Below are 26,158 nucleotides of genomic sequence, written 5' to 3'. Positions count from 1 at the left end.
TGCTGGGGGGGAGGGGGGCTCGGGGGAGTGGTGTGGAGAAGGAAGAGCACTCACTGCAACTACCAACTGCTGCCCCACCACAGCACGTGCTCAGCAGCCCCTCCCCCTGGCCATTCAGTACCAGAGCATTTGTTCGCTCTGTAAGGGTGCGCACAGAAATACTGCGGTCCATCCGGGTGTATCGAACCGAACAGGCTGAACCGAACGGTTCGATAAAATACAGAGAACCGTTGCATCTCTATTGTAAGTTAATGTGTATAGTGTAGGCGTATATTTTCTGTTTTATTTTACTTTATGTTGTATATATTGTGTTCTTTCTGCATACTAAGTGGGATCATTAAGTGTGGGTATTAGTTCAATTTGTTAAACAAAATAAATCACTGGCAAAACTGCACAGGTTCAGATACCAAAAAAATAACAAAAATAAGGCTCAGTTTCAGTGATATAAACAATAGGCAAATTCAGTGGGCTTTAACTTAGGTCTCAACAGTCTTTTTATTTTAATAGGAACCAACAGATCTTTCCTTCTTTCTTTGGTTCAAGAGTCTTTCAAGTGCTTGCTCCTCTTATCTGCGGTCTGTCTCACTCTCAATGTGCTTCTGACCTTCATTGGATTCAGTTGTTTCTCCAGCGGCAGAGTGGGCTGGCACTGTCGTCAGGGTTGCCAGGTCCAACAAAAATATCTCCATCAAAAAACTCCCAAAACTTAGCTATAATACATAGCTCCACTTAGTGAACATCCTCAGCAGAACATCACTTCCCTACACTTATATAGAGAAAACAGGACCTGCATAACATAAACTGCATAACATTGCTTGCAGACGTGACAAGTTCTAGAAAACTCCAGCTTTTATTAGCAGGAGTATGGCATCAAAATAGGGTCAAAAGTTTTAAGAGCCAAAAGTATTATCCATAAACACGAAATTTAAAAACAAGATGGCTATTATTAAAAAGAATGTTTGTAAACAGAATTGAATAATCAATGGATAGTTTAAAATTCCATTTTGTGTTTTAGCTATAAGAAATTTGTTTGCACTTTTTTTTTGTTCAGTTGCGCTTCTCTCTGTTTGCACCTAAACACGAGCGAGTGACCGATATAAACTATTAGTAAATCCCCTCAGCTGTACAGCACACTCTACTTCTCTACACTCATACAGAGATAACAGGAGGAAGAGCAGAATCAGAGTGTGTGCAGATGTTGCTTGCACACATCTCTGGGACTTGTAGACTCGGCCTGGCTCACCATCTTAGATTTGGAAAGTTTGCATTCTTTTCCTATCAATTAAAAAAACAACCTGTACGACACAGCACTAACTTTGGAAAACTGTATGGCAAACATATTCTTTTTTATTTGTCTTTGACAAGTTAAACAGCAAGATTTTACACTTTACATTGTATATTTACACACATAAACCAATCACTAATCGCTAATCTTACTAGCCTTTGCCTTTAGCAGCTGGAACAAACTTCTTAACTCCATTGTCAACATTCTACAATATAAAAACGTACAATGAATTAATCATAACCACTCTATATTTTCACAACAGAACAGCAATGAAGAAAGTTTATCTACCTCATAGCTCAAATACAATACGAAATTTAATCTGAAATTTAATCTGAAATTAAAATCTGCTTTCAAAAATGATTACTCAGCATCAGCTCGGCAACTATTACACATTTCAGCACCACAACACACATTTAATAATATTTCCATCATTTACACCTGATTCAGTACGACACCCACACTATTAAGTGACCTGGTAAAAAGCAGAATCTGGTGAAAGTAACCAGTGGGTGAATTAGCAATTCATGGATATTTAAAACTTCTTATTATCACAGTGTTTTACTATTAACTCACAAAATCAATAAAAGAGTTTTCTTTTACAGTAGCTAGTGTGGTATCCTGTGTAAATAACTATCAAGATTGGTAACCGGCTTTCTGCATTTTACAGATTCCCCACTAATATTGCCTTCAAAACATGGCAGTAGCGTTGTATTCACGAGATAAAATCAAATAGATTTTTTATTAGATAAGATGAGCTAAAGCAGCTGGTTAGCGTTACCCAAGCGGAGCCGGTAGCGAGTTTGTTTGTGTTGAATTTTTGTCAATCCTAAATCGACATCCAGGAGGTTTCCTACTTAGTGAGGTTAAGTTGGGTGGGTTGATTGCATTTCCCATGTCACTCTTCATGTGATGGTGGTCAGCACAGACATCTGTTAGATGTTGTATCAGAACTTGGGAATCACGCCTTCCTTCAACTGCATTAACTGCCTAGTAATGGTGAATCAGCATGTGTTATATATATAGATACATTTAACAGTATAAAACCACAACCTGTAGTGTACATCATCACACTGGCACTGCCAGGCCACAGTAACTCATAATGTTCTTCCCTTGCTTGGCTTAAATGCAGTGAACAGATGGAAGTGCAGTGTAATAAATATCAGACAGTAATAGATGCTGTAAATACTGTATATCTCTTACAGCCCTATTTTACAATTTTTTGTGAAAAGTTAGATTTTAGTATAAATTTATTTATTGATACAAGCTGGCCTGGGGTCTTTTATTTTGAAGCCTACAATAGTGAACTAGTCACCATGGCTGGTTAGTTTGAGTTGTTTACTCAAGTCCTTATTGAGACATGATATAAGAATACCAGCATGAGCTGTCAGCTCAGTACTAGCTTACAGTATCCAGGTTATCAAGTGACGCTTGCATGCACAGAGGCCAGTCACTGAATTAAATGCTGATTTTTAATAATATTGTATTATTCTGTTCTGATAATTAATGTAGTGGTTAGATTGAATTACATCAAGTTCTGCTGTTTGATGTAATATGTGTATGTTATCTATTTGTTTCTCTGGTCTTAAGTGACAAGGTCAGAACACTGGCATGTAGTTAGCATTTGTAGGCAGTTGTACAGGCTCTGAGTGATATTAAAATATTATAAATGTGTGTACAAATTTTAGCAATGTTATTTTAATATTTCCTATCGCAATCAATTTGGCTAGCAAATAATTATTCAGGCCTAGTCTTCAGACATTTAGTGTTGGGGTATTGCTAAGGATATGAGTTCTTGTAAGTGAGGATTTGGAAGTTTGCCCTCCAAATTGAGTAGTGAAATGGGTAAAAATAGGGGAAATATCTACACGTCTAATGGTAGGATACTAATTCTGGTCTAAATGTCCTTCATTGTAAAGAACTTTGATGTCATGAACAGAAAGGAAAAACCTGAATAGGCAGTCAAGGCAGAGGCATGTTTAGCATATAGGTTGGCAACTATTAAGGTTTGTCAAGGCTGTAGTAGTACCTGAATAATGTGTAAGAAACACAGTATTTTTGTTACCTTTTGAAGGATCAGTCTATTTTGGTTCTTCCGCAGGAATCATTTCAGTGAACAGCCGAAGGACATCCTTCACTGCCACTGGGGAGAATGAAATTCTGGACCTGGAAGGAGAACTTTATTTAGGAGGGCTGCCTGACAACAGGGCTGACCTGGTTCTGCCCACCGAGCTCTGGACTGCCATGCTCAACTACGGCTATGTGGGCTGCATACGGGACCTGTTCATCGACGGTCGCAGCAAAGACATTCGGCAGATTGCAGAGGCCCAGGGCAGGTCTGGGATCAAGCCGTCCTGCAGCAAAGTGAGTGGCAAGCAGTGTGACAGCAACCCATGCAATAATAATGGTGTCTGCAAAGAGGGCTGGAACCGTTTTATCTGTGACTGCACTGGAACTGGCTACTGGTCTAAAACCTGTGACAGAGGTAAGTGGTATTCTAACCTGTTAACCTACTTCTTGTGCAAAGGATTGGGCATCCTTGGACCAATTATTTTTAAAATTAAGAGCTTCCTAACGCAGCCTACGTCTGCCATTAAAAATAAAGCACAATATACAGTCATATGAAAAAGTTTGAGCACCCCTATTAATCTTAATCATTTTTAGTTGTAAATATTTGGGTGTTTGCAACAGCCATTTCAGTTTGATATATCTAATAACTGATGGACACAGTAATATTTCAGGATTGAAATGAGGTTTGTTGTACTAACAGAAAATGCATTAAACCAAAATTTAAACCTATTTAAATCTCCTCTGAAGAGTGGCATCATGGGCTCATCAAAACAACTCTCAAATGATCTAAAAACAAAGATTGTTCAACATAGTTGTTCAGGGGAAGGATACAAAAAGTTGTCTCAGAGATTTAACCTGTCAGTTTCCACTGTGAGGAACATAGTAAGGAAATGGAAGACCACAGGGACAGTTCTTGTTAAGCCCAGAAGTGGCAGGCCAAGAAAAATATCAGAAAGGCAGAGAAGAAGAATGGTGAGAACAGTCAAGGACAATCCACATACCACCTCCAAAGAGCTGCAGCATCATCTTGCTGCAGATGGTGTCACTGTGCATCGGTCAACAATACAGCGCACTTTGCACAAGGAGAAGCTGTATGGGAGAGTGATGAGAAAGAAGCCATTTCTGCAAGCACGCCACAAACAGAGTCGCCTGAGGTGTGGTTTTGCTTTTGCATACCTCAGGCGACCCATACTGCTCAATTAGGTTACCAAACCAAACCAATTTTGTGTGTCAGTAAAAAGTAGTTAGGAGTATTCAAATCAATAAAATGATAAGGGTGCCCATACTTTTGCACCGGTCAGATTTTGGTTTAATGCACATTGCACATTTTCTGTTAGTACAATAAACCTCATTTCAATCCTGAAATATTACTGTGTCCATCAGTTATTAGCTATATCAAACTGAAATGGCTGTTACAAACACCCAAATATTTAGAACTAAAAATGATTAAATGATTAAGGGGTTCCCAAACTTTTTCACATGACTGTATTTTACCAAATCCAGTTGCACAGCAATTATTTAGTTTGTCTTAGGATGTTTTTAAACCAGCACTTACTTGTCAAGCTAAAACACTCTGGCTCATTTGCACCTTTGGTGCAGTTTGTTGGTGCTAGTGCTGACCAAAACAACCGCCCCGAGACCTGCAAGGATAGGTGGTCTCTGCCTGATCCCAAAGGGACTCCCGAGTGGCACGCTTGTGGTGAGAACCTACCTGTCCGACCTCAATCCAACCCAACTATCAAATATGCACCTCATGTTTGAGTTAAACAGTTAAACCTGATTGTTACCCATATATTTACTATTACAATGAGTGAGTTCATCGTGAGTGCAGTGAGTTTTTTGCTAGGGCGTAGTCAGCTTCTTAGTGGTTTAACCCCACATTTATAATACCCATCCATAGTGCTCCCTCTATAGTGCACCAGAACTCTGACCAGATTCTCTCTGCAACTACACAGTGAATATACAGTATATTCAGGCGAATGTTTGCGTTTAGATTAGTTTAGCATTGCAATGTTTGGCTTACACATCTTTAAGATCTAGCTAGATATTTCTAGCTCGGAAACTATATTGTTTGTTATCCAGCCATACTGGTCTTATTTCTGGTTGGATCTATCACTTTAGATCCAACAAGTGCTTCTCAGCCCATGTGTTGAATGTGCTACCACGTCCTGGCCAAGCTATATCTCTGACTGAATGTTGAATTGAAGCATAGCCAACACTCACTACCTCATTTTGGAGCTCTGGCTGCTTAGAGGCAACTAGAAGCTTCCTCAATACAGACTTGTAAGACCAAAGCTAAAAAGTCTACACAGACTCAGCCCAATAATTCTGTGCTGAGAGCAGCATTTTGCTCCACAACAGTGCTCTGAGACCTCAGCTATAGTTGCACAGCCCTCTAATGACTCTGACGCACTGTCTACAGCAACTACAGGCAGCGACTACAGGCTTCACTGACAGGTTTTACCCTGCAGACGAGTATAGTGCAGTCATCTACTCACTTTGAGGATCCTCAGACTGGGATGAGTGAATGTGATAACCCAGCTAATGCTTGATTATTTTATTATTTTCCAATCCATTCTGGCAGACCCCCCCCCCAGTAGCAACCCATGTTTTCTAACCTGTTGTTTAGGTAGATGTCTGATCCTTCTGTACTGGTGTTTTTACCATTGTTCCTGAAGCCAGCAAGCTATGTGTAGAATGCATGTTCCCTGGGGTAATTGCGTGATTCTCCTGGTGATCTCCTCTGGTGAATCAGTCTGCTCCGAGCAAAGATGACTGAACAGAGTCTGCAGATGGACAGATTATATATTGGTCAAAGCATTTAATCGCATGGCTAGGGTTGGTCACATGAAAAGCACTATACATGACTCCTGATTGAGTCCAAAGAGTCTTGGAGTGTGGACATGCTTCTGAAAGATGCAGTGTCAATGTAACATTATGCTGGCTCAGACCCGTCATCCTGACACGGTCCGGACATCACTGAGGTCTCTTCCCCTTTCTCCTGATGTCAGATAAGGAGAAACCAGCTTTCCAAGTATTCCTAATCACAGCACAAATACCCTCTCTGTCGTCTTTCTGTGTAAATCTACATCCTCTGCAGAAACAGCAACTGTCTCCATCTCAGAAAGAAGGTTTCCCAGCTGGAGAAATTATAAATCAGCCATTGGCTCAAGACTGCGGCCCCTGAAATACTTTTGGGTTCCATGATCAAATTATGTACAGCATTCAGCCCAGTTAGTCGCACTACATGCAGAAATGAAGATTCTGCCTGTAGTGAAAAGGCCCATAAAAACATTTAAACTTCATGCACTAGTTCTAAGGAGCTGTAAGATTTACTTTTCTGTTCCCAAGTAGGACTGATCCAATTACAATTCTGGATCTGCGAGGTGTCAATCGTTACCTTAAAAAATCAAAATTGCATTTGAGAATTGTATTTGTTATTGGAGTTTTTGAAAAAACATGTCAAATGATCTGTATTCAGTGTGTGCTCTGCTATTTTCACAGAGGCATCTATTCTAAGCTTTGATGGCAGTATGTACATGAAAGTAGTGCTACCCAATGTCATGCACACAGAGGCAGAGGATGTGTCTCTGCGCTTCATGTCTCAACATGCCTTTGGCCTTCTAATGGCTGCGACCTCCCGCAATTCAGCGGACACGCTTCGGCTTGAACTAGATGCCGGTCGTGTGAAACTTACAGTCAACTTAGGTAAGAATCACCCAAGAACTCTCTTGCTCTCTCTGTTTGTACTTCCTGTTCTTCTTTGGTGCAGTTTTTTATGTAAATAAGTAGTTGGATTATGGCTTCTTTGACTAAAACCTGCATGACTGGTTTTGCTATCATGCTGTGCTGCTGATGGACAGACAACCTCTCATTGCTTTCAACATTTCTGAACTGATGCTTTTGTGCACCAGCCATTTCCATGTGCATTATCATTATTTCTATTTTTATTTTCTATTTCTATTTAGAATAGAAGATTGTAGCACTTGAACCAGTATTGATCAGGTTAAAAAAATAGGATATTTCAGTAGATGGTCATTATCATTTTAATATATCATTTCAATTGCCATCCATTGTAAACAATGCAAAAATTTCATTAAGAATTTAACAATATTCTGAAGAACACAAAGGTGAGACCTCTGTGATGCATTTTTTTTAGGAGTATAACTTTTGTCTTTTGAAGTCATATGATAAATTGGAAAGGTGATTATTTCAAAATGAAATTGTATTTCTGCAATTTAGTCATTTGAAAAAAGAGAGATGGAGCTTATATGACTAAACAACTAAAACACAAGAAACGTTTAAATAGGAAAAGTAATGAATACAAAATATAGAAACTCATTGGATCTTACTATGATGAGATACAAAGAGCTCTCTGAGACCTTCGGATAGAGGGTTGTAGATACAGAGAGAGAGTCTAGAGCAGGGGTATTTAATTAGAATTCAGTATGGTCCAGTTAGAAAAAATTTCGACAGGCCAAGGTCCGGATCGATTGTTAACTTGTGTTATGATAAAGTGATATATCCTGTAAGGTTGTTTGAGCTGAATTACGAAAAAATTCTGATTGACTGAAGAGAGCGTTTGGTGATCTTACCCCACACGTGAGTTTACTGCGCCGCAAAGCACGTATACAATTAAATCCTTCTCAGTAGGTTTGGGTCCGCATTGGACAACGTTTGGGTCCGGACCCGGACCGCGGTCCGCCCATTAGTTGCCTCTGGTTAAAAAGACCTCAGAACTATTAATCATTCCAGTCATTCAGTCATTCCACTATCCACTAATTTACAAGTCGATAACTGGCCCGCATGGCGAACAACTGCCCGCATGGCCAGATCAGACCTTCCTAGCTAGTTCAGCACAAGTGAGGTCCACAAGATGCATAAAGAAGTCTCCAACAATCCTGAAATGATAAGGATTTAAAACGGGCTGAGCATGCAAGAAACACATCAAACATCACATAGCTGAAAGGACTCTGTCCAGTAGAGTGTGAAAAAATCCCCAATTGATGTCATAGACAGGTAGATGGTTGTAGAAAACGTATTATTGATCTTATTACAGCCAAAGTGAGAAATAATAGCTTCTAGGTCATAGAGGCTCCTAATGTTTTATAAAAATGTACACTTTGGTCACTACATTATGCAACTTATGTTGAAAGTGATTTCTCCATTTTAAGCTCCATCTTTGAGTACTGTTCAGATAAATTCTGTTTATCCAGTTCTGCATTCTTTCTAGCATCCTCCATGTTTAAAGATGGTACTCACCCCTTCAAAGCCTATAGCCTGTGGCCCCTAAAGCAAACAGCCCAATACCAGTGCACACGGCTTACCAGCAGCTGGTGACCGAGACAGCACCCTCTCTACCATAGCACACACCCATTCACACATGCACACACACAATGTGTGTTAGCTTTATGTTATTACATTATTGTGTAATTGTAAGACATTTATTTTAGCATTCTTTTAAAAAAAACTTAACATATCATACAAAGCTTTACAAATTATTTTGATTTTTTTTTGCTCAACACATTTAATGCAATACCATTCATACATTTAGCTCCCAGCATATGACTAAAACAGTGCTTGTCTATTTTAGTCTATATGTGGTTTTTAGTGTTACTCACATTACTGACCACTGTATGGTGCTGGTGCCTATTGGAATAAGGCTGTTCGCTCCTACTTTTCTGCTAAGGTTGACGGCACATGACAGAACTGGCCATTTAAATCATAACCTCTCTGTTTCAGAGAAAAATGGTTTAAAACTGTATAAGGTTTTGAATCAATTAAACCTTATTCATACTCTTTTGCTCAAACACTCATACCAAAATATATAAACTTCACAATCAAAACTATGCTAGACATGCTAGAAAACAAATTTTGGTTACTGATGCAAAATGGCCACTGTCACATGTGCTCGTCCCCGGAAAGTGGAGTAACTGTTTCTGGATGTCTGCAGCTAAAACCTTGAAGGATGCGATTTCATCTGTTACTTATTTCTCCCCATCTAGACTGTGTCAGGATAAACTGTAATTCCAGTAAGTTTGTGCTCTATTTATTACACTTTAAATTTATTTTTATATTTGCTGTGTGCAAAATACGATATTGTGGTAATGTAGAAAATGGAAGAGCTGATAAAGATTAAATAAGATTATTTGCTGCAGGAAGCAGGTAATCATAGGAATGCTTTTGAGCTAGGAATGTTGATATTAGTATAAGTACTGCGCTGGTGCTGCCATCTGTAAGTTGCAAATCTTAAGACAACATTAGAGGAGGATACATATTTTAATGAACACTTCTAATTGAACAAATAGTAATCTTTAATATTGTATTACCCTGTGTCAATGTCTCCATATATTGTAGTAATGGTCTTGTTATAGGCTTAATTGATATAGTTTAAATAGAAATGTTTGATTTATGTTTTTAATCGCATGTCTATGATATAATATGTGCCAGTTCTGTTTTTAGTGTTAGAATCTAATTATATAAAATGTTTGTGATTCTGTACTTTTGTAATTGAATTAACTGACCATTTATTATTAGCAAAAGCACTTTCAATTGTGTTAATAGCAGCCAAATTTACAGCCAAATGTGTATACATTTGAAATGGTAATGTCAAAAAGCAATTTATATTCTTATTCGAAATTTTAATTGATCAGATTATCATTATATATTGTTATTATTATATTATATATTATATTATATGACTATATTATAATTTATATTAGCTTGTGCACCTGTTAGTATAATGAGTTAAATATGTTAAGCCATATAAACAAAGAAATTAATTAATAGAAAAAAGTAATTTTATAGAGCTGATTTGCATGTATATTTTCTCCTTTTCCTACCATCATTTACAGGTAAAGGCCCTGAGACCCTGTATGCAGGGCAAAAGCTGAATGACAACGAGTGGCATTCAGTCCGAGTGGTACGACGTGGTAAAAACTTTAAACTCACAGTGGATGACGATGTTGCTGAAGGTAACAGTGCAATACCACTGGTTTTAGATATGACAGAGAATCTGCATGTATTGCTACACAGGACGAGCTTTTTAAACATTTATTTTTACACTCCTGGCAGGCCTGTTAAATTTGAAGATGTAAGAAACAAATGTTGCTCTCTTCAAAGATGGCCCAGGCTATAAAAAAAATGGTTGACACCCTAAGTCTAAGATATAGCCCATACCATTTTGCTGCAAATAATTTCTTTGAATAAAAAACTCAAAAGGCACTGTTCCAAATTATTATGCAATATACAACATAGATTTAAAACATTTTATAGCTTGTTAAGAACTACAAATGGTATATATTTTTTATTTGCAGCATTAAGTTAAACACATTTACTAAAATCAAAAGCTATTTCAGTCAAAAACATCCTAACAGGCCAAGTTACATGTTAACATAGGAACCCTTGTTTGATTTCACCTTCACAATTCTTGCATCCATTGAACTTGTGAGTTTTGGTGAGTTTCTGCTTGAATTTCTTTGCATGATGTCAGAAAAGTCTCCCAGAGCTGCTGTTTTAATGTGAACTGCCTCCCGCCCTCATAGATCTTTAGCTTGATGAAACTCCAAAGGTTCTCTATAGCAGTGTTTCTCAACCTTTTTTCTATCACGTCACCCTTTAAATATATGCGAGATGTCAAGGCACCCCAGTTTACGGGGGGGGGGGGGGGGGGGTGCTGGCGCAGTACTTCAGGTGAGAAGGGGGGGGGGGGGGGGTGCTGTTGCAGTACTTCAGGTGAGAACGGGGGGTGTTGCTGGCGGAATATGAAATAAAATAGCGCGTCACAATTAGCGCGATTAGTGCTGCCTGTGATTTGGGACACACCCCGACACGAGCTGACTCTGGAAAGGAAATATGCACGTGAGGCGCAATATTTTGACGGCACCCCCGATGAAGCCAGACGGCACCCCAGGGTGCCGCGGCACCCTGGTTGAGAAACACTGCTCTATAGGGTTGAGGTCAGGGGAAGAGGGTGAGTTTCTCTTCTTTTATGCCCACAGCAGCCAATCACACAGAGGTGTTCATTGCAGCATGAGATGGTGCATTGTCATGCATAAAGATGATTTTGATCACTTACATAATAAATTGGAACACACACACACACACACACACACATTCTTTCATTCTTGGGCTGGTCCTGATGAGAGCCATTTTCAGATTGACTGACCTTCATTTCTTAAAGTATTTTTTCTTTACTTAGTTAAGTAGTTCCTAATGTTCTAATATGAATTAGAACATTACTCAAATAGGACTGTTCACACTGTTTGTGTCTCCCTCTCTCCCACTCTCTATTCCCTCTCTCTCTCTGGGTCATAGGTCAGATGAATGGTGATCACACACGGTTGGAGTTCAGTCATTTGGAAACAGGTATTCTGACAGAGCGACGCTTTGCCTCATCAGCACCATCCAGCTTCATCGGCCATCTGCAGGGACTCAAGTTCAATAGCCTACTCTACATAGACATGTGCAAGAATGGAGACATAGAGTTCTGTGAGCTAAACGCTCGCTTTGGCCTGCGTTCTATTGTGGCAGACCCAGTCACCTTTAAAACAAAGGGCAGCTTTCTGGGTCTGGCAACACTGCAGGCCTACAGCACCATGCACCTCTTCTTCCAGTTCAAAACCACCTCTGCTGATGGCTTTATTCTGTTCAATAGTGGAGACGGCAGTGATTTTATTGCGGTGGAGTTGGTAAAAGGGTGAGTAGAGAAACCAAAATTTTGCCGCATGGACTAAATGACACTGAATGATGTGATGAGCTGATTGGCCAGAGAGCTCAATGATGTGCTTTTATTGTCACCTTTAGAGCTTTCACACAACATTGAGTTAAGCAGAGGCTTCAGAATATCTTACATTTGCAGACAGTTCAGGGAAAGGAGTACAGGGAAGCAACTGTTCATATAGTTAGACAAATAGTAAAACACAAGAGCCCTGAATAGAACAGTCTTTTAAACAAGTGTTCTCTCTTTTAGAGCCAATAAGTGCATTTTAGTTTGGGCACTGTGTACTTCAAAAGAGGGCCCTTCAGTTAAGAGCACTTGTTCTTTATGTTGGTTATGCATAATCTGTGTGTGTTCTCTCAGGTACATCCACTATGTTTTTGACCTTGGAAATGGACCCAGCCTGCTCAAAGGAAACAGTGACAGCCCTCTCAACGACAACCAGTGGCACAGTGTTGTCATCACTCGAGACACCACCAACACACACTCTCTCAAGGTGGACACCAAATCAGTCAGCCAAGTGGTCAACGGTGCTAAAAATCTGGACCTGAAAGGTGAAGCATTCTTTATGAAATGCACATCTTACCCTGATATATACAAATATATCAGCGCACTTTGCACAAGGAGAAGCTGTATGGGAGAGTGATGCGAAAGAAGCCATTTCTGTGCTTGCACAGAGTGGCCTGAGGTGTGCAAAAGCCATGCAAAAGCACAGAAATGGCTTCTTTCTCATCACTCTCCCATACAGCTTCTCCTTGTGCAAAGTGCGCTGTATTGTTGACCGATGCACAGTGACACCATCTGCAGCAAGATGATGCTGCAGCTCTTTGGAGGTGGTCTGTGGATTGTCCTTGACTGTTCTCCCCATTCTTCTTCTCTGCCTTTCTGATATTTTTCTTGGCCTGCCACTTCTGGGCTTAACAAGAACTGTCCCTGTGGTCTTCCATTTCCTTACTATGTTCCTCACAGTGGAAACTGACAGGTTAAATCTCTGAGACAACTTTTTGTATCCTTCCCCTGAACAACTATGTTAAACAATCTTTGTTTTTAGATCATTTGAGAGTTGTTTTGATGAGCCCATGATGCCACTCTTCAGAGGAGATTCAAATAGGAGAACAACTTGCAATTGGCCACCTTAAATACCTTTTCTCATGATTGGATACACCTGGCTATGAAGTTCAAAGCTCAATGAGGTTACCAAACCAATTTTGTGCTTCAGTAAGTCAGCAAAATTAGTTCAAATCATTAAAATCAATAAAATGATAAGGGTGCCCATACTTTTGCACCGGTCAAATTTTGGTTTATTTAATATGCTGTAATATGTTTTACAGCCTTTTTTGTTGGAACAGGAATGTTGCTATGGAAGTAACAATGGAGAGTTACAATAATGTTAACTGGCATTGGGTTTTGTCTTTTGTGATTTAGGAGACTTGTTTGTGGCTGGTCTGGGCCCCAACATGTACCAGAACCTGCCAAAACTAGTTGTGTCTCGTGAAGGCTTCCAGGGATGCCTGGCTTCAGTGGACTTAAACGGCCGTCTCCCGGACCTTATCAATGATGCACTTTTCAGCAGCGGCCAGATTGAACATGGATGTGAAGGTGAGCTCTGTTCTGTTCCTCTTATCAATGAGGCTTAACGAATATCAGGGCTGAGAATTGCCTGATTAATCTGAGATTTTAAACACAGGAACAAAAAGAAACACAGTAGGGATATAAAGTAACAGTAAAAAAAACATAAATAACCTTTCAGAACAAGCAAACAAATATACTTATTTCTGAAAACCCAATGCTGATAGCATTCTGGTGCCACACCAGATCTCTGGCATACTGGCGTACAGGCCAAGGGTCCCAATAGCTTTGGTGCTCTACACAAAGACGCTACTGTAATATATGCTTATACTGATTTGTTCATCTCATGTCTGAATGTTTATTTCACCTGAATCTATTATTTAAAAGGCTATTTCAGAAAAAATATCCCAGAGGAGCATACCCCTGTCCCCGCTTGATGTGATAATGATGATTAGGTTTATTCACAGGCTGTTTATATATCTGGGCCCAGGGGCCAACAAGTTATGTGTTAAAAAGTGTGTCAGATACGTTCCTCCCTGACCCATTGCTCCATTGCCAATACTTTTGTATTCATGTGTTTAAATTGTTAACAATGGAACAACACAGAAAAACATGATGCCACAGAGATATGGACTAGACGATGCCATAGAGATATGAACGAAAAAAACTATTGGCACCCTTAAGTTAATAATTGGTTACACACTATCGGTAAATAATAATTGAAATCTTACTTCTTTTTTGGAATTTTGGAACTTCTTTGCCAGCTGCTCTAGGTATCTCAGATTTCAAGGGTGCCTCCTACTAACTGCTATTTTGAGATTTCCTTACAGAAGTTCTGTAGAATATTTATCTGATCTTACTTCTGACCATATCAGAACCTTTTCAGACTTTCTTTTAATCCATTTCTGGATAATACATAATACATTTGACCCTATTTTTAATATTTTGCACTTCACTTGGCTTTTCTCTCAGAATGAATGCGGCTTTCTTAGTTACATTCTGGATCCTCTGGTCTCTCTGTCAACAGTGCAGTCCACTGGGGTCACCAACCATAGTGCCCTGTCAGCTTGTATTTGTATAAAACTTGATCGTTCAACTTTTCTTCATTTAACTGGTTGAATATGTGATTTCTTTATTACCAGCATATGTTACTTGCTACAAATACAAAATAAAAAAGTCTCACTTGATTGACTTCCAGTATTTCTTACAGGTTTGTTACATGTAAGAAATACATGTTCCAACAATTTTTTACAGTCCTCTTCTGGAGTTCTCTGTGGAATGATTTTGTCTCTAAATTTTGAGTCCAATGCAAAAAAACAACAAAAAAAACAAACATATTGAATAAAGCATTTCCATGTTCATGGCCATGTAAAATATGCACTGAATTACTACTTCATTAAAACCAGCTACTTGTTTCTACACTCATTGTCCATTATATCAGCTCAGTGAGCATATAGTAGCACTTTACAACTACAATTACCGAATATAATCCATCTGTTTTCCTGCTTTATTTGTTTGCCTCCTTTCCACCCCCCCCTTTACCCCGTTCTCCAATGGTCAGGACCACCACAGAGTAGCTATTATTTAGGTGGTGGATTATTCTCAGCACTGCAGTGACTCTGACATGGTGGAGCATTGGTGTGTGTTGTGCTGGTACGAGTGGATCAGATACTACACACAGAGGTTTAAACACTTTAGTGTCATTTCTGGACTGAGTATAGTCCACCCCCATGCTCTGTGTCGGTCTTGTATGCATGTTCATATTCTGGACTGATATCTGTTGTTGGTTATTGACTACTGATGTAAAATAACTGAGTGACTCTTAAAGACATGATGCCACTGGGGTAGGATTGACTCTGTTCTACTCAAATGGCATCACAGCTTCAGTAGAATATAACTAGCACTTTAGTTTAGACCTTTATTGGGGTATGTTTGCCAAAAATCCGATTTAATTTTTGAGTTATGCAAAAATCTCTATGTATCATCCAGGTATCCTACCTTCACTTTCCTATTAAGTACAAACAGATCAGACACACAACCCTACCTTTTTCCCCAACTAACCTTGTTTTGTCTGTTTCTTTCTGTCCTCTCTTTCTAACACAGTTGGTTTCACCAAAGCTGACTTGCAAGGTAGTAGGTGTTACTTCACACACTAAACTGCATAATCTCATGCAGAGCATTTTCTCCCATGATAAGCAATGTGAACATGAACATGCACTAAAAAAACATATACACTTGAGCTAGTGTATGATTGAAAAAGTGAAAGAACAATAATATTTAGCAACATGTGCAAGGATTTAAAAAAGTCCTCTCACTTTTACTTAAAAGTTGCTGCTACACCTGAATAAACACTACACAAAAAGAGAAGAACACCAACAGCATTCTCAACCTTATTTATAGATGATGAACATTAAAAATAAACCCAAGCCTACATGAACGTTGCATGTTCTTGTTCTTGGGATGTTGATGTTTTCCTGTGTATATCTTTTTTGCATGAAAATATAGATCTGAGCTGGAAATGAGAGTTTGCTTAAGATACTACAGTAATTACCATTTATATTGAATGTACTGCTGATATCTACACTTTCAAATCACAATATTATGACCACTTTTGTTTCTACACTTACTGTCCATTTCTTCAGCTCCACTGAACTCAAGCGCTGTAATGAAAATTACTGGCTACTCATTGCCATTTTAATTTTAATGTCGAACCCAAATGTTTTCAGTCTACAGGAGAAATAAAATGATTGGCCTCACTGCTCCAGTATTTTGGAGGGTACTGTCCATCTTTAAATAGAGAAGATGTTGATTTTATTCATCTGTCTTTATATATTAATTATTTGTAATTGCATCGTTCTCACTTCTTCTTCAAAAAAAATAGCACATAGAAGGAAGTGTGGCAAGGAAGAAAACGGTTAACAGAAACAATAAATAGTTAGATAAAAAAAACACATACAAAGGTAATATGTAATACTTGTGTAGGGTAATAAGGCTCTGTGCTTCCACAGACAGATTCTGTCGTCATCTTTACCAAAACAAAAGCTGATTGTCAGCAAGTTATCTTTACTGTTAAGTCCCACATTTGTCTTGGTGGAGATCATCACCAATCTATTTGTGGAAGCATGCTATATGATTTGCGGTCACAAGTCCTGAAGGTTTGGTGTCATTCTTTGGGGTGCATTTTGGTTTGATGTCAGATCACCTGTGATTTTTATTGCAGGCACTTTGACAGCCCAATGTTTTATTAATGAAGTCCTTTTCTCACATACTCTGGTCCACTATTCAAACAGAACAATGCATGTCCACATACTCAAGAGCTTGCCTTTGAAACTTTTGAAACTTGAGATTTGATGTGTTCCAGCACTATCAGCACACCCACTACTGCAAAATCTGCAGAAATATTTAAGCTGCATGAGTTGAATTATTGCAGGACACCATTAGGAATCTCTACAACTTGTATATGTGTAGCTTTAATATTGTCCGTATTAATGGCCAGCCAGCAGCAATGCAATATTGTACATTTTTATTAATGTATTGTTTCTGGTGACCTCTGTCTTGCTTTCTGAAAGCATTGCAATCCCACACTCCCTTTTGGGTGCATTTTGTGATGCTGTGTCTGTGGTTGTCACTGGACAGAATGTAAAGAATGTATAAATTAGTGAAAATGTGTTCTGTTTTCTATTTTCACTCTCGATAAACAAAATAAAAGTGAAATCATTTTTTTCAAAAACAAAAAGACACCCCTGATAATAAGCTAGAAAAGAGACTTACAAAATATCCCTTAACAACATCAACAAACATGATAAGAAGGATGTACCTGTATATTTTGTTTATAGTATTTTGACAATAAAACTGTGATTCGGTCACACCAACAACAATTCATTGACCAAAAAATACAACTTTTACAATGGTCATCCTTGCCTGCTGACATAAATGACACTGATAATCTGGGGTGTGAGCTGAAGCTGAGAAAACATCCATCCATCCATCCATCCATCCATCCATCCATCCATCCATCCATCGCTCTTTATAGTGAAAGGTCAAGCTGGGTAATAACAAAGGTTCATACTTTTCTGTTCTTTTTAATCAATGTTACCAGTAATACTGGAGGGTACTGTAAGTCCTCCTTCAGTATTTTCTTAAATGCAAATCTTTTTAAACGCGTAAATTGTTCTTTGTCGATAAAAAAATTGTATGCCCTAAACAGTTTAATGCTCTATCAGAGACACTGAAGTGAAGCTGCGTTTGTACAAGAAACATGAAAAGAAAGAAGGGCTCTTTCTTTCTTTCTTTCTTTCTTTTTTAAAAACAAATGCAAAAAAGATCAGTGTGAAATAAAAAGCATCATTTTCTCTAATTAAGTGGATCTCAAAGTTGCTAAGTTGTTGTATTGTAATGTTGTGCTTTAATTCAATGATTCGAAGCTGCAAGTGTTTTTTTTTTAACTTTGTCTGGACTGTGAACATACTGTTACCATTTCATTCTGAAGAAGTGTGAGATCATTCAGCTTGCACAGAATGAAAACACATCTGGTTTGAATACCCTTTGAAGGTTGAAATGAGTACATACGTTCACATAAACAGTATTTTGTGTCATTTCCCTTTTAATTTGAAGTATTGTGATCTATCTGACTCGTTTATTCTTTTATTTATGGTTTGTTTACTATTTGGAGATGTGCATCTGATGTCATCAGTTGATAAAAATGACTTATTATTTAGTTTTTTTTTTCCTTTTGCTCTGACATTAGTAAAATGTCAGTGAGATTGCGTTGTTGTTACATACTGACTCTGGCTGCTAAGAGTTATCTTGTCTGCATGCTAGTGCTCCTGTTAACTTGTACTGGTGCATGAACACTGGTGATGTGTGCTGATCCCAGATGCTGCTATAGACTAATTCACCGGATTTCTGTGCCATGCTAGGACCCAGCACCACATGCCAAGAAGACTCTTGTGCCAACTATGGAGTGTGCATTCAGCAGTGGGAGAACTTCACTTGTGACTGCTCCATGACCTCTTACTCTGGTGTGACATGCAATGACCGTGAGTATGCTGGTTACTGCTGCTATGTTCACTATGCATCACTTTTAACAGTTCCAGAGATATATTAAATTATATCACTGGTTCTGCATGATGAGAAAAGTTTTGTAGAACTAGCCTTCTCTATATAATTTGAATTCTATAATCATTAATATTTGTAATTAGATAGCTTGCTTATACAAAGAGAATTCATGTTAATATATTATGAGATTAAGTCATTGTAGTAAGTTGAGTTTTAAATCTGCTGAGACTAAAAAAAAATTACAGATCTAATGCACACTCCCTCACAGGTTTCAGGCAACTCTTCTTCCTATGGCTCCACCTTCTGGTCTTCTGGTCTTTTGGTCCATTTTTATAATGTCTAATAGTCTCAAGATATTTTTTTGCTGAATTTGATCAACACTACACTATTTTTAAACAGTATTTTCGAAAATTCACAGCTGTGACACTAGGTGGTGCTGAATAATCAATCTAAAATTGTTTTTAACCATAAACTGAAACACAGTCCCTACAGCATGCCATTTTTAGTTTTCATTCTCCTTTCAATCTATAAGCGTCTTAAATCACAATAGTTTGTAGTTTTTTAGAGAACAAACACTTTTCATTGAAACAGTAAGAAATCTAGTGTGATTGACATGCAAATGTGCAACCTTGTGCAAATGTAATTCTAATTAGTGTGCGTAGTCTCCTTATTGTCCGAGTGATTCAGAAAGAGAACACAAGCACACTGCAGCTCATTTGGACTCTATTTGAAAGAGAGAGAGAGGACTGGATTTGAAGGAACCAAAGAAAGGCAGAAAACAGTTACTTACCTTGATTTCTTGCTGCAGGGTTTTACGAGTGTTTTCTGAGTGCATTCTTGTTTAGTCTTTACTGTAGGGCACTGTTAATAAGGCTGAACGACACCTACATAAGCAAGTCATGACAACTGACATAAACATACATAAACATTTATAAATGCTTATTTTAAAACATGTCAGCTGTGATAAAGGCTGCTTATTTCAACTTTGATGTTGACAGAACAACTAACACAGATTCTGGGTAAAATGTAGGTTGCTTTAACATTTTCTGGTGTAAAATGACATGGCATGTTTTACAGTCATTTGCTACCATAGACAAGACCAACAGAGTAGTGCCTTTATAAAAAAAGAAGAAAAAACTAAACCGGTACAAATTAAAGACAGGCCGATCTTACACCCTGCACAAGGCACTGATAGAAGAAGAACAGCATGCTCTCTGTGTCATACTTGTTTTTTTAAAAGGTTATATGTGTAGATACCTATGATTTCCACGATGCAGAAATTGATTCATTAAAATGAATTTAGATATACACACGGAGTACACACAGTAATACACAGAATCAGAAAATGTACTCTAGCCAGATGCTGGTGTTCTGATATTCATAACTAAAACTAGAGTAATGCACAGATATAATACAGATATATTAAACAGCAGCACTTCCTCTATCTAGCCAGCATCATTCTGAAAACAGATAATATTTAATTTGGGAAAACAGTTAGCATCCATGCTAACACACTCCAATTCTCACTGCTGAGTTTGGCTGTTAGTTAGCATTGAGCCGATAGCTGCATTTTGGTGTTCTAGGGTCAATAAATAAAGACTGAAATGAACTGTAGCCATAATCCACATTTCATATCAAACATGTAATTAATTAGATTCACTTTTATTCGCCTGACAGAACTATTAAAAACCTAAAAATTCCAAGTGTTACGGAAAAAAAAAACGATAAAATAATCAAATAAAAATGTGTGTAAATCATTTGTTGTGAGATGTCAGCACTATAAAACTATAAACATTTAAAGTATCATTTCCAGACTCCCAAGTTGCAAAAATGTCACATTAACTCATCTCAGCATGCCTTTTGCAATAACTGAGTCCCCTATGGGCAATTCTAAAATCACTATTACAGACTGTACAGTAAACAAGACTTGGACATGGATAGACTTTAGAGAATTCAGAGGTGAAATGAGCTTTGATGGGATCCATGATGCTCCTGAAAGACTGATTGGCTGACACTAAAAACTGATTGGCTGACTCACAGACTCTTTGTAGAAAACAGGCCAATCAGAAACCTCCCTGTTTTGCATTGCCTTCATGAATATGCACATGTCCTGTTTTCTCACTTGGAAAGAGATTAGAAAGGCACCAATCAAGCCAACATGCTCTTATGGGACTCAGATAGGATGCTAACTTTTCCACTAAAGCCTGTAGAGAAAACAATAGAGGTGTGAGCTCAGCTTCTAGCCCTGATGCAAATGACAAAGTTTGTGATTGTATAGAGCTAGGCACTGCTGCTAAATCAAATTAAAAAATGAGACAGTGCAGCCACCTGAAACTCCACCAGCAGATAACAAAGTCTCTACAACCTCAAATTTAGCAGAACTAACGTTAACAGAAGCAGCAGAGAAGCAGCTGTTAGCAGAAAACACATCTCCCTTCACCCTGCTCAAATGTATCAGCCAAAAGTATTGCCATGGTGATACTATCAGTCGGATAAAAATGGAAAAGTAATTTACAATCAGTGCAAACCCCTGATATGACCAGTAACCTAGAGAAAAAGTGTACATCCTACATCAGAAAAGCTAAAGCAGAATAATATCTAGATACATTTTCAAACAATTTTCAACTCAGCCAAAGTCTGGAAAACAGGTAAAATGGAGCTGGTGTGCTTGAAGAAAAGATAGCACACTAAACTAATTAAAAATCCCCATCCTAAAGCCTAAATGTCTAACAAAAATACAAAAACATTGCCTGCCCTTTAACTTTTATCTCTAGACAGTTGTTACCTCAGTAATGGAATAAATATGTACACAGAAGCTATTTTCTCATTGTGTGTCTTTACATGTTACACCACAGGCCTCTTATTCAGAAGACCTCACCTAGACCTCCAGAAAGAACCAATCAGCTCTCCTCACTCTAAACCGCTGCACCTGTACAGCATTAGGCAGAAAAGGAAAACCAAGAGAGAACAAAGCCATGGTCAAAAGCGGAGAAACTAAATAAATATTTAATTTATGTATAAATACAACTTGACATCAAAGATGTCATGAGTAGCCTTTGACAGTTGATGCCTTTTGAAATAATTGTTTACAAATGTTTATGTCAGTGTCATAAAACACTCATGTAGATGTCATGTAGCATAATTAACAGTGCCTTACAGTAAAGTGGTCCATGTTATTCTTTTATATGGATTGACTGTGGTCAAAGTAGTCATGCTTGCTACTGAGTTTGACAAAATATAAAGAACACACTGCGATGTAACACCAAGTTCCACTACTCCTTATAAAAAAATTAAAAACTCATTTTACAGCTGTGTCAGTCAGTGAGTTCAGCAAAGTGATTTCATATTTTAGTGTTTTTTTTTGTAGTGTCTCAAATGCAACATTCTGAATTTACGGAGACCAAAAGGGAGCGATTAGAAAATAAACTGCATAGGGTAATAATAAGTTTTGTGTGTACTATATGATTGTTTTCAGTAAAACTATACTTGTATCCTGATTTAAAGCACATGACATAACTGCTGATCACTTTATTTGGACAGTATGCTTTTACAAACTGTCAGTAAAATTGTAACAACCTATACGATTGTCATGAATTTCTGTGTATTACATGATTACTTTAAATTAGTGAAGCCCTAAATGTATCCCAACTTTTTGATTTAAAACATGACATAACCCTGATTTTAATGTAAGACAGAAACAGTACGTGACAACAATTGGTAAGTTTCTTTAAATACAGTGGATAGTTTGCTATTGTAGATGGGCTTATGGTTGAGAGTTTTTATTACAGTGTGCTTAATTGTTTTGTTTTGCTATCTGTTCCTATTTGTTTTAGCGGGAGCTACATATATATTTGGAAAAGGTGGAGGATTAATCACATACACGTGGCCCATCAATGAACGTCCAAGCACAAGAACAGATCGTCTGGCTGTAGGATTCAGCACCACCATTAAAGATGGAATTATGGTTCGCATTGATAGTGCTCCTCGACTAGGCGACTACATCATGCTGCACATTGTGAGTTTTTTCTCCACACACTAAATTAATGCTGTAATTTAGTAGCTCAGGGATTCCTTTACAGTTGATGTTTTATGCAAAATAATGTGACCAACACTGTCAGAGAAAAATGGTACCTATACAATGCACAGTTATAAAGCGTAACACTTTACATATTTGAATATTCCACCTTTAGACACTAAACTGTTGATAACATTTTATTTGGATAGTATGCTTTTGCAAACTGTCAGTAAAATTGCAACAACCTTTTTGGATTGTCATAAACTTCCCTATGATCTAATTTTCAACAACATGTTAAAAGGTAACATTATCACAAATATCCCTAGACTACAAGTTGTCTGTTAAAGAGAAAGCAAGAAAATGTTATATAGCCTTCGTCTGAATATCTGTAGAGTCTATATTGATGGCATTCTTTGGATCAATAACTGTTTAAAAATGTTTAGACAACTAAACTAATTGTCAGAAAGTGGACTCTTCACCAAAAAAGCCAACTTTTGCAGACATTACTGCCTGGCAGACCCTCTGCATTCTAACTGTAAATTTATGGAGGTAATATAATGTGATTTCAATCCATGCTTTCTGGACCATGTCCCACAAAATGTATAGGTTTGAAGTAGACTTCCTCTGTCCTATACAGTTAATCTGCTCCAACAACAGCTCAATAGGTTTCAGAACTGGCGACTCCTTCAGCTGACTCCTTATTTCTTAAATATTGCCGACACAATTTGGAGTTTTTTTGGTCATAATCCTGGAATTGGCCCCTGTCCAGCACTGTCCACAGGGTACAGCATGGCGTTGCAAAATCGTCGTTCTTCAAAGTCCCCTTCACTCTGTATAAATCTGCTATTTTACCACCTGAAAAGCATATCCAGACCATCACACTGCCTTCACCATGCTTGACAGATGGCTTTACTGCTAATTCTGCCATGCAGTCCAGCATTCTGAAGTTGCCCCTTCACTGTTGATTCTGACACTTGTGTTTGCCGGGTTCCATTTAGTGCCAATGTTAGACATTCTTCATGCATCTTTGTCTCAAACTGCACACTCAAATATATATTTTCTTGCACAGTTGTGCATCGGGGCCTCCCACTCCCATTTCTGTCTTTGTTAGAGCTAGATTGTGCTACTCTTGGAAGAAGTAGTTCATAGAATATTAAGACATTTTCAGATTCTTTGCTATATCTCGCATTTAGTAGTCTTCCTTTCTAAACAAAACAATAGACTGACAGACCTCCAAAGTAAGTTGTTTCTTTTTGGACATTTTGAGCCTGTAAGCAAATAGTTAAATACATTTATCTTTGTCTTTAAAAGTGTAAAGTACTGAGTGTAGAAATTTAATCAGTCAGTTTCAAAAAACAAAAACAAACCTTAGTAGATACAAAACATGAAAAAACAACTGATAAAACTAGACTGAAAGAAACGTAAAAAACTATGAGCCGACATTTAATAATGCATCAGACCAGACCAGACAGGGAACACTAAAACAATGGGGCTACTTATATACTGAGACAGACAAGAAACACCTGGGGAAGGTAAAAAGTTGTCTTCCCCAGGTAATACTAATGAAAAGTAAAGGCTAGAACACAGACAATGACAGAATGGTCCTCTGCACCAGCCTTTAAAAGCAAATTAAATTATCTGGATTGGAATTATATTCCTACATAAATACACTCCTGTTGACAGTTAATTTCCATTCCTTTTTAATTAGAGCTTTTTTTTTGGGCTTTTTCTTTTTGGTCAATTTCTGAAAGCTATCCTTTGTCAAGGTTTAAAGAATGATAAAATAATCATTTTTAAAGCTATGCTAATGCTATTTACATGTAATGTGTGTTTTTTTAATGTTACAGGAAGAAGGCAATGTGGGTGTGATGTTTAACATTGGCACAGTGGACATCAATGTCAAAGAGACCTCTACTGCTGTGAATGATGGAAAATATCATTTGGTTCGCTTCACCAGAAATGGAGGAAACGCTACACTACAAGTGGACAACTGGGCAGTTAATGAGCATTTTCCATCAGGTAATATGTTATTTGCTAACTGCTTATGTAGTTTCAGTTGTTTTGATTCACTGTGCTTCAAATGCTCTTAAGTACATTGACAAATACACTGCCTGTACAAAAAAGGTTACATTTTCACAAGCTTCTGCAATTTTACAACATTTATTTCTGTCCTAAGTTGCATTAATTCTTCCCCAAAATCTTGTATTGATGATTTGAGATTTGGATCACTTGTGGTGAACAATCCATGTTAGAAAATGATGATCTCGTGCTCCCTGAACCACTCTTGCCTGAACCATGAATCTTAATGCTTCCTAGCAAACTGAATCTGTTTTTGCCGGTTAGCCTCATTAATAAGTGTTTTTTTGAAGGCTACACAGCTGTTTAGTCCCAATCCCTTGAGTTCCCTTCACATTGTGCCTGTGGATATGCTCTTACTTTCACTATTAAACACATCCCTGAGTTCTATTGTTCTTTTTTTACTATTTGATTTCACCAAATATTTAAGTAATCGCCGATCACAATCATTCAAGATTTTTGGCCACATGTTTCCCTATTCTCCTTCCAGTGTTTAATGATGTGTTGGTTGATGTTATTAATTTTAGCAACCTACATAGATGTTTTCTTTGCTTGATGCATGCCAATTATTTGACACTTTCTCAAATAAATTAACATATTTACCACAAGCTCAGGATGTGTCTTTCCACATGGTTGTTTAACCCTCCTGTTATGTTTTAAAGTTTGAAGAAAATAGTTAAGGTATTTTTTGAGTAAGAAACTTCTTCTGCTTGCCTCAGTTAGTGTAATCAACATATAACCATCCCCTGCAAAAACAACAACTACCAACAATAGCAATGTTATGTTTCAATGTTATGTAATATATTTAATTAGTAAAGCATAAAAAAAAAGTTTGAACATTTTTTAAGAAAAAAAGTAAATTATTCTATTTAAACCATTACCTGTTATAGCTAAAGAACACCATTGCACTAAATATCGATAGAATAATTAGCAGTGGAGTTGGTAATGAAATATATTCACATTATTTACACTGCTCTTAAGGATTTTTTTTGGTTTCAGACATCTTTTGTGTAATTAAACATGTACCGGGTCAAACTGACTGGGGAACACTATCGCTGCTCCTGAAAAACAACCATATCATGAGGGTTAACAAATGAGAAGCTACTCACTGCATCAGTTAGGGTTAAATAACTTGTTACCAGTTGACACATAATCACCCATGCAGTTATTATCCAATGTAAGGCTCATACCTATTTGCTTAGTTAAATCCAGGGGGTGACCTTTTGTGGCCAGGCAGTGTATATAAGACAAGGAATATCCTTACAGCTTAGTGTGCACAAACATTCTACTGCTTTTCTGAGAGACTGAAGATCCTGAAATCTGAAAAGGAGACATTGTGGATACAGTCAGCAGAAATAATCCCTGAAAG

The 26,158-nt window shown here is 37.8% G+C and overlaps 1 protein-coding gene across 10 annotated transcripts in view; it reads left to right on the top strand.

Moving 5' to 3' along the window:
• Positions 1–26,158, top strand: part of nrxn3b (neurexin 3b) — a 123,331-nt gene that overhangs the window by 63,878 nt on the left and 33,295 nt on the right. For 4 of the 10 annotated variants that reach the window (XR_007439410.1, XM_049480175.1, XM_049480152.1 and 1 more), the window contains 11 exons: positions 3,384–3,767; positions 6,857–7,060; positions 9,358–9,384; positions 10,207–10,326; positions 11,669–12,050; positions 12,435–12,625; positions 13,497–13,670; positions 15,744–15,770; positions 18,560–18,679; positions 22,532–22,713; positions 24,561–24,732. Coding sequence is in view for 8 of the 10 variants with exons in the window: in XM_049480175.1 (XP_049336132.1) it covers positions 3,384–3,767; positions 6,857–7,060; positions 9,358–9,384; positions 10,207–10,326; positions 11,669–12,050; positions 12,435–12,625; positions 13,497–13,670; positions 15,744–15,770; positions 18,560–18,679; positions 22,532–22,713; positions 24,561–24,732 (1,983 nt within the window). In the remaining 2 variants the exon portion in view is untranslated. The remainder of the gene's footprint in view (positions 1–3,383; positions 3,768–6,856; positions 7,061–9,357; positions 9,385–10,206; positions 10,327–11,668; positions 12,051–12,434; positions 12,626–13,496; positions 13,671–15,743; positions 15,771–18,559; positions 18,680–22,531; positions 22,714–24,560; positions 24,733–26,158) is intronic. The other 6 variants (XR_007439412.1, XM_049480180.1, XM_049480170.1 and 3 more) reach the window with 3 other exon arrangements.

This window comes from Astyanax mexicanus, chromosome 1 (genome assembly GCF_023375975.1).
Source record: "Astyanax mexicanus isolate ESR-SI-001 chromosome 1, AstMex3_surface, whole genome shotgun sequence".
NCBI classification, from domain to species: Eukaryota; Metazoa; Chordata; class Actinopteri; order Characiformes; family Acestrorhamphidae; genus Astyanax; species Astyanax mexicanus.
This window is presented reverse-complemented; position numbering and strand designations above follow the sequence as displayed.